General features: G+C 54.0%; 1 protein-coding gene across 2 annotated transcripts in view; it reads left to right on the top strand.

The window, feature by feature from the left end:
* The window catches only part of PDGFRB (platelet derived growth factor receptor beta), a 43,732-nt gene that overhangs the window by 28,016 nt on the left and 6,502 nt on the right, over nucleotides 1-9,214 (top strand). For both annotated transcript variants that reach the window (XM_023537319.1, XM_023537320.1), the window contains 10 exons: nucleotides 1,100-1,308; nucleotides 2,167-2,261; nucleotides 3,249-3,381; nucleotides 3,930-4,034; nucleotides 4,433-4,543; nucleotides 5,617-5,776; nucleotides 6,832-6,992; nucleotides 7,576-7,694; nucleotides 7,969-8,091; nucleotides 8,898-9,009. In XM_023537319.1, coding sequence (XP_023393087.1) covers nucleotides 1,100-1,308; nucleotides 2,167-2,261; nucleotides 3,249-3,381; nucleotides 3,930-4,034; nucleotides 4,433-4,543; nucleotides 5,617-5,776; nucleotides 6,832-6,992; nucleotides 7,576-7,694; nucleotides 7,969-8,091; nucleotides 8,898-9,009 — 1,328 coding nt within the window. The remainder of the gene's footprint in view (nucleotides 1-1,099; nucleotides 1,309-2,166; nucleotides 2,262-3,248; nucleotides 3,382-3,929; nucleotides 4,035-4,432; nucleotides 4,544-5,616; nucleotides 5,777-6,831; nucleotides 6,993-7,575; nucleotides 7,695-7,968; nucleotides 8,092-8,897; nucleotides 9,010-9,214) is intronic.

Here is a 9,214-nt window from a genome sequence, read left to right as displayed (position 1 = left end):
AACAACGCAATTAAACTCGAGCTCCATGCTCTTGCCTTCCCAGGATTCTGCTACTGAGGCCTGCTCTCTTTGTTAAAGGGCAGATTAGCAAGTATCAGAGAAGTGTTAAAGACAGACTAGCACCCTACTGAGGCTTTTCCTTTGAAGTACCCAGAAGGGGAATCCGCCAGTTTTCACACAGTGATTCCTGGTATTTAAGGTTCACCTGCAGCCTGTAGCTCCCCTCCCCCCAGGGGAGCCTCTAGGCCGGGTCCTCCTGGAGGGCCTTTCTCACTGTTCTGACCTTCCCACCTCTTGGCCCTATGCCTTCTCTATGCAGTGCCTGCCCGGGTGCTGGAGCTGAGCGAGAGCCACCCTGCCAACGGGGAGCAGACAGTCCGCTGTCGTGGCCGGGGCATGCCCCAGCCACACCTCACCTGGTCTACCTGCGGTGACCTCAAAAGGTGAGCAAAAAACTCTGGCTTCAGTCTCCCAGAGTACCCACAGCTGTCTGGAAGGACCCATTGAAGGTCATCTAGTCCAGCCCCTTCTTCTGGGCACATTGTCCCAGGCTTGAGCCACATTCTAGAGCAGCGATCTCCAACCTTTTTGGCACCAGGGACCTGTGCTCCTATGAAAATCTAATGCCTGAGGTGGAGCTGAGGCAGTGATGCTAGCGCTGGGGCGCAGCTACAGATACAAAGCTTCACTTGCTCACCTGCTGCTCGCCTCATTTTGTGTGGCCTGCTCCTAAAAAGCCACGGACCGGTACCTGTCTGCAGCCCAGAGGTTGGGGACCCCTGTTCTAGAATATATGGCTTCTTGGAGATGCTTTGCATGGCCTAAATTGACCCTTTTCCTTACCTTGACTCTGAGGGTCAAAAGAAGGGAGTGGTTTTTGCGTATCAAGCTTCTCTGTTCTGGGGTAGGAGCGCCCCCTAATGGTCGGTTGTGGGACCACAGGAGGAATCAGCTCAAGACCAGGCGGTGGGAAGTAGCAGAACTACACGCTCCTGGCCTTTGTCCACCACAACCCTGTGGCGATGCCTGCTTTTGGCCTTAGTTTCCCCGCCTGCAGAAGGCAGGGACTGGAAGTTGACCTGGCGGGCTCTACCGGCAGGTGTCCGCGTGAGCTGTCACCCACGCCACTGGGGAACAGTTCCGAGGAGAGCCAGCTGGAGACAAACGTAACGTACTGGGCAGAGGAGCAGGAGTTTGAGGTGGTGAGCATGCTGCGCCTGAGCCATGTGGATCAGCCGCTGTCTGTGCGCTGCACGCTGCGCAACCTGCTGGGCCATGACGTGCAGGAAGTCACCCTGGTGCCACAGTGTGAGTCACCCAGCCTCAGCGGCCCCCGATGACCTCACCCCCACCTAGATCTTGCCGTACTTGTGACTGCCTGTGCGCACACAGCAGGCCAGAGTCAGCATGTCACGGACACTCAGAAGCACTGTGAAACCCACCAGAGCATGTTCCTATGCACTTATACAACAACACAATATTGGCACATGAGTACATCCACAAGTATATGTCTATAAACCATGGCTATGAATAGCGTTTTCTCCCTATACCTAGTGTGTGTACGCTCTGTGTATGTTGTAAGCCATGTACATGAGCATCCCTGATCCTTGGACACGGTGCAACCCTCCCAATGTAGATTTGTAAACCATATAATGAAGAATGCACAATCCCCAGATACATGTGTAAGGCTGGAATGTATGTCTGTATGCATGTCTATGTGGGTACACAATCCCCATAACGGTGTATAAATGATGCATGTACAATTCCTGTGCATGCGTGAAAACTGGCATAGTGCACGTCTGTAAGCATGAGGAAGAGAGGTGAAGCCCAGCCCAGCTGCCAGGAACTTGCATCTAATCTACAGCTATGGTAGACTGACTCCTGCAAGGGCTGGAAGAATATGGAGGCTGATAGAAATCTGAGCTGGGGCTAGTTACTGAAGGGCATGGAGGGTATTTATGGGAGAGGCTAAGTGTGTGGCCCAGAGGGAGAGGCTGAGGGTCTGACATCATAGACTGTGGTAGGGGGTTGTGGCGGGGGGTTAAAGAGGGTTTCTGTTCTGGGCAGGATGGGCAGAGAGGGATTTGTGGTACCAGAGGTGGATGAGGGGAGAGCAACTGCCAAGTGCCCTGTTGTCTTATGACCAGGTCTTGTCTCTGCCTCTAGCCTCGCCCTTCAAGGTGGTGGTGATCTCAGCCATCTTGGCCTTGGTAGTCCTCACAATCATCTCTTTCTTCATCCTTATTATGCTCTGGCAGAAGGTAAGCCCACACTTACCTAATGTGTACAGACTAGCACAGATTGTTTTGTATGAACTCCCTCCACCCCCGCCCCCCCGGGCCGACCTGCTGTCCTTGAATCCTGCAGGATCTGGCCATGTCTGGGGCCCAGCACAGAACTCAGGTGTGAAATGACATAGAATGGTGCTGGGTGTCTGAGCTGAGCTGCCTCCATCCCCAGCAGCCTGGGCCAACATGGACCTGGGCCAGGCCATCAGGGTGTCCTGTCCCTGCTGTCCCCCTGTCTAGGTTTTGCTCAGACATCATTCCTGCCCATCCCAGCCATCCATGGGGCATGAAACCTTTGGGGTAGACCCCAAATCCTGGGCCCCAGGATTCTTCCAACTCTTACCCACAGAGACTTTAAGATTCTACTAAACCACATTCTAATCCTGTTAATCTGTAATTTCCATGTTCTGTTCTGAGATTTCACTGTTCTATGCTTCAAATATAATACGATTTCTGCATTAGGATTGCAGTGCCCCATAGTCTATCTTTCTAAAATTCCAATGCTGTGATTTCAACATTCTATGGATTCAATATCCTACAGTTACATTTTTTCCTGAGATTTCTGCTGTGACTACCCAAGCATGCAGAGGGGCTGTCCACATCTGTCAGAGTACTCCCGCTTTGTGTCACTTTCTGACGCTACCTGCTCTTCTACTCCCATCTCTTCTCCAGAAGCAGCTGAGGCTCTAGGAGAAGCTGGTGAGGAGGTTCTAATCAGCTGGGTTTCAGCTGTCAGCTCCTCTTCAGCCACTTTTTAGCTGGAACCGCTTGGCATCTGTTACCCCTGAGCCCATGCAGGCCTTGAGTCTGTGGATAACTTGCCTTGTGACTTCAGCTATGCCCCTGCCCCTCTCTGAGCCTCCGGGTCTCCTGGTCCCTCTGTCCCATAAGAAGCTACACCTAGTGAGCCTCAAGGCCCATACCCCCTCTGACGACCCATCCCTGGTCTCGGTCCTGCAGAAGCCCCGCTATGAGATCCGATGGAAGGTGATTGAATCCGTGAGCTCGGATGGCCATGAGTACATCTATGTGGACCCTATGCAGCTGCCCTATGACTCCACCTGGGAGCTACCACGGGACCAGCTTGTGCTTGGTCAGTCCAAGGAGGCCTCATGTGGCCGTGTGGGGACTTGAAGTGTATAGGAAGACTGAGGTCTGGTCCCAGCCTTGCCATGACTAGCTTTGAGACCTAGTGCCGATGTCTTGCCTTCTCTGGCCCTCAGTCTCCCCTTCTGTGCAATGGGGACAAGATGATCCCCCAGGGACCGTCCAGCATTGAGGTCCTGTGATCCCATGACTGTGAGATGGGACCCCTTCATGGTAAGAGAGGAAGTATTAATTGAGGACGGGCTGAGCACCAAGCCTATGCTTAGTCTAGGTGGGAGGCCGAGGGGTACAGAGGGGCTGTGGCCCTGTCTGGGGAGGGAGGAAGGCTTCCAGGGACTAAGATGGCCCAGAAAGCAGGTAAGACAGAGATGAGACACCAGGAAGGACTGTGAAGCACTGTGAGTTTTGGAGCCTCCTCTGGTGGAACACCTTAAGTGCAGGGTGGTCGAGGGATATCTATGTAGGTTGACCTCAGAGGGGGTGGGGCTGCAGCTTCCTGGTGGCCCAGGAGCTCAGGGATCATCTCTACTGCAGGGCGCACCCTCGGTTCCGGGGCCTTTGGGCAGGTGGTGGAAGCCACAGCTCATGGCCTGAGCCATTCTCAGGCCACAATGAAAGTAGCTGTCAAGATGCTGAAATGTGAGTCTTGGGAACCCCACTCCCAACCTCTCTCCTGCCCTCTCCCTACACACTCAGGCACTCCCAGAGCAGGCCAGGGCTGATTCGAATTCGCTGGTCACACTGCAGCCAGCACCGTGCCTGGTTCTGTTTTGGGAGAGAGGCTTCCTCACCCTGCGCCCTCCTCTGGCAGCCTCCTTCCTCCCTTTCCTCCCTCTGCTCTCCGCTTTCCTCCCATCATCTTTCCCCTCCCCCTGCATGTAGGTCCTTACTACCCTTGGCCACCTGGGTCTTATAGCACAGACTGGAGCAGAAGAGCCAGAACAGGCTTTAGTGAGGACTTCGTGGGGCTCAGGCTCCAGTCAGTTAGCAGACTGGTTGCCTCCGGTGGAGCCTGAGTCCCCTCCTCTATCCCGTAGCCACTGCCCGCAGCAGTGAGAAGCAAGCCCTTATGTCGGAGCTGAAGATCATGAGTCACCTCGGGCCCCACCTGAACGTGGTCAACCTGCTTGGGGCTTGCACCAAAGGAGGTACAATCCTACTTGCCCAGAGGATTCTGGGAAATGCCAGAGGCCAGGGCCTAGCCCCTCTCCACCCCGTCCTCAATCCAGAGACAGCTAGATACTCCAGCTGGAGTGTCTGCGCCCATCTTGTCCAGCATTTTCACTCATTCACAGAGCCAGATGGGCTTGGGGTTTAGAAACTCACAGAATCACAGCACCACCAAGGACTCTTCAGGTTACTAGTCCCAGCAGTTCTCAAATCAAGGGGTCCTCGGACATTTAAAAATTCTCACAATAGATTTTCACTACTGTTATAAATGACAGCCTATGCAACACTGAGATCAATTATATCGCCACCACCGGAGGCAACCAGTCTGCTAACTGAGAGCTGCCTCAATTCAGATCATAGAGTAAAATCTGACTGGCCAAGTCTGTTTATCTGAAGGTCCGATTGCAAGTTAAGCCACACACACACACACACACACACACACACACAATGTTATTGCCATTTGCAGCTGCTTGTTGTGAGGTTTGGGATTTTCCTCAGTATTGTGCAACCAAAACCAAATACAGAAGTACATTGCATGCATAGGCTAATTTATGCCTGCGATGATCGCCCATTTCACAATTTTTGTTTTCATTGCTATCTTCAAATTCTCACTGATTGACTTTAAGTAGATTTATTTTATTTGAATTTAAACAGTAACCTGAAATAAAGAGTTGCCTCTATTTATATACTGGGCTCCAAAACGAGTTTTATTTTGAAAAACGTATCGATAGCAGCTAACACTGTGTGCTTGCTATGTGCCAAGCACTGAGCTGAGCCGACAAAGACATTATCCCATGAACACTCACGACAGCCCTTCAAGGTGGGTATTATTAGCCCCATTTGACAGATGGGGAAAGTAAGGCTCAGGGAGATTAAGTATCTTGCTCATGGTCACAGAGGCAGGGAAAGAATCCGGGTTTGCCTGGCGTTACAGCCTCTTCGCCATCATACCAAGCTGATTCTCTCACGTGTCGTCTGTCATTAGCCTCATGGGCCTGATGGGAAGCCTGAGGCCTCCCTGAGGGCTCTCCCTGGGCCTCTTCCTCCACAGGGCCCATCTACATCATCACTGAGTACTGCCGCTACGGCGACCTGGTGGACTACCTGCACCGCAACAAGCATACCTTCCTGCAGCACTGCTCCGACAAGGGCCGCCGGGCCAGCGCCGAGCTCTACAGCAACGCACTGCCCGTTGGGCTCCCCCTGCCCAGGTATGGGGATGGAGGCAGGGAGCTGACTCTTTCGGGAGCCATGAGGAGCATCTGCTTACTCCCTCCTTGTCCAGGACAGGAAGCTGAGGCTAAGGCGGGTAGAGTCGCTCCTGGAGCCAGGGCTGTTCCACAAGTCAGTCCAAGACCCAGGCCTCAGCCACCCCACAGGAAGGCATGACCATAATGGCGATGATAGTGATGGGGTCAGCTGACTCCTACTGGCTGTCTGCAGTGTGTCAGGCCCTGTGCTAAGCACTCTGCAGACGTGACCCCTTGACACTGTGATACTGTCCTAGCCTTCCACAGTGAGCACTTGGAGCTCTCCTGTCCCAGGCCTGACTCCATGTTCCCCTCCTCACTGCAGCTCCCACTCCCTCTGCACAGCTGCCTCTCCAGTGCCCTGAGGCCACTGCAACCCACTTCTACTTCTTTTCCAAATATAATGTCTTAGTTCTTTTGCTCATTACAAAAGCAATATGTGTTTATTGCAGAGACAAGAGTAACTTCAGAAAAACATTAAGAGACAGCAAAACTCATCTCTGTCCTCCCTAGCATTTTGAGTGATTTCCTTCCAGTCTTTTTTCTACTCGTAGGAACGCGTTTATATGGTATATGGGGGAGTTGATGCTACAAGCAGAGGCATTAGGGCAATTCATTGCCCACTCTGGGTTGTGGCCGGGCACTCGTAGGGCATCATGGCTGGATGGAACCATAAAGGCCACAGCAAGATGCCTTGGTACACACCCTTCTTGTGACCCTTGTCTTGGGGTGTTGTAATTGCCCCTGGGTCTGAGCTCTTTAAGACACACACTGGGTCTTATGTCATCTTGGCAGCCCCAGGACCCAGCTCGGGGCCCCACGGGTTGATTGAAAGGGCTTTCTTTATGGTAATTCACATGACAGCGGCAGGCTGGGGGAGGATGAGTGAGAGAAAGAGAGAAGAAACACATGAGTGACAAGGCCTTGTGGGCCCCAGGAGTAAACGGAGGGGCAGGAGCGGGGAGAGAAGGGGAAACCGATGGCCTCAACTTCTGCAATGATTCTCTCATGCTCAGCCATATGTCCCTGCCTGGGGAGAGTGATGGTGGCTACATGGACATGAGCAAGGATGAGTCGGTGGACTACGTGCCCATGCTGGACATGAAAGGGGACATCAAGTATGCAGACATCGAGTCCTCTAACTACATGGCTCCTTATGATAACTACGTTCCCTCCGGTGGGTGCACGCGGTGACCGTACACCTGTATGGCCCTCATACCTGTGCAGCGACGCCTTCTTTTCAAAGCCTTTCACATACCCAGCCTAGCAACAGCCCTGAGAGGAGGGTGGCCTTGTGCCCAGTTCATAGATGGAGAAACTGAGTGCAGCCATTTGCCCAAAGCTGTTGTGTATGTCGGGGGGGGGCCCAAGATGAACCCCTGTTTCTGGGTCCAGAGATATGCACACAGCTCACAGGGAGGGGAAGCAGTAGGATGGGGTGGGGGGAGTACCTAGCCTCCCAGGTCTTGGGGAAGAGAGGTCTGCTCGGAGAGGGCCCCAGGCTGATCTAGTGTCCCCCAAAAAGCGGGCAGGCCAGGCTGAGCAAAGGTAGCCCAGGGTTAATGCTGAAAGTTTTTTTGGACGATGAAGGTCCTGATAAAGTGGGAGAGATTTAGGTTAGATATTTGGAAATCGTTCTTCCTTTTGGGGGAGACTTAGAGGATCAGTAGCCCCCTGTCCTGGACGTTCAGCCAAAGAGCAGAGGTTCTGTGGGCCATGGGAAGACACAAGACGGTGGGTGACCCTCTACTCTCCCCTAGCTCCTGAGAGGACCTGTCGGGCGACTTTGATCAATGAATCCCCAGTGCTCAGCTACACGGATCTTGTGGGCTTCAGCTATCAGGTGGCCAATGGCATGGAGTTCCTGGCCTCCAAGAATGTACGTGTGGTCGCAGTAGGTAGATCCAGGTCGTGGGAGGCGGGTCGCCCAGCCAGCCACGGTCCTCCAAGTACACAGACCTACATGGAAGCTACATCCCCTCTGGTGGGCGAGGACAGCGAATGCCCTCACACCGTGTGCCTCTCTCACCCGTGTGGCCCCTCACGCCTAGACAGCGATGCATTGTTTCTCAAAGCACTTGATACAGAGGGTCTTTCTCCATAATTGCCCCCAAGGCCTCAGCTCCCACCCTCTCCTGCTCTTCTCCACCCAGTGTGTCCACCGAGACCTGGCAGCCAGGAATGTGCTCATCTGCGAGGGCAAACTGGTCAAGATCTGTGACTTCGGCCTGGCTCGTGACATCATGCGGGATTCTAACTACATCTCCAAAGGCAGCGTGAGTACCTTCTCCCACCCTGTGTGCCTCTGACCCTCCTGGTCAGCATGGCTTTGGCTCATAGATCAGGGCAGGGCTCCTCATGGTCTGACCTGCCCAGCAGTGACAGGCTCTGCCTGCCAAGCCATGAGTGCAGGGACAGGAAAGGTGCCACCACTGTGCATGGGGTTTGAGGGGGCTAAGATGATGAGGCTTGGGGTGGGCTGGGGGCTCAGATTTGCTGGTCATGGCAGGGAGCAAGGGACCAGCTGTCATGGGTCTTGGGGAGTTTGGAGAGGGAGCAAGCCAAATGTGTTGTCCTAGCTGTGGCAGGGGTTAGAGGAAGAAGCCTAGGTGACAGCTTAAGGCAGACAAATAGGTGATGGGCAGTATTTGGTTAAAATATGACCATCCTGCCTCCCACCCATGTCCCCAGAACCCCAGAGCTAGATGGCCACTAGGCCACAGAGATCTAAAGCAGCTAGGATGAGAGCTGGGTAGCACCTTGGCCATGTCCCTGGTTCCCATTCCCCTCTGCCGGCTCAGCCAGGGATCTCTCCTGGGGTCAGGAAAGGAAGTCTGTTCCATGAAGAGCCTCAGACTCTGAAGCTACTATGTCCCCAGCTTGTGGGAAAATACTCGGCCTCCTGATCCTCTGGCCAGTACTGGGATCGGTGTAGGAATTGTGTGCCAGCAGAGATAGGCCCTCAGGGACTAGGGAATGAGAAAGGGCTGGGGATGGGACCTGCCAGGCCTCCTTCCCACACCCAGGTGCAGCGTGGGGCTCTGCCCCTCCTTGCACTCAGGCCATCCTTGGCCTCCCACAGACCTTCCTGCCCCTGAAGTGGATGGCCCCCGAGAGCATCTTCAACAGCCTCTACACCACCCTGAGTGACGTTTGGTCCTTCGGGATCCTACTCTGGGAGATCTTCACCCTGGGTAATGCTTTCTTCTCCCATAGCCCTCAGCGGCACGGCGGGGTAGTCACCCTGACCACACATACTTCCAGCCTGGTCAGGGCCGTGAACAGACTCTGGGGTATGGGTTGGGGCTCCGGTTCAAGTCTCAGCTCTGCTGCTTCTACACTGCTGTGTGACCTTGGCAAGTCTCTTGCCCTCTCTGGGTCTCTTGACCGCCCCATCTG

This window comes from Pteropus vampyrus, unplaced genomic scaffold (genome assembly GCF_000151845.1).
Source record: "Pteropus vampyrus isolate Shadow unplaced genomic scaffold, Pvam_2.0 Scaffold185, whole genome shotgun sequence".
Taxonomy (NCBI): domain Eukaryota; kingdom Metazoa; phylum Chordata; class Mammalia; order Chiroptera; family Pteropodidae; genus Pteropus; species Pteropus vampyrus.
Note: the sequence above shows the minus strand (reverse complement) of the source record. Positions and strands in the feature narration are given on the sequence as shown.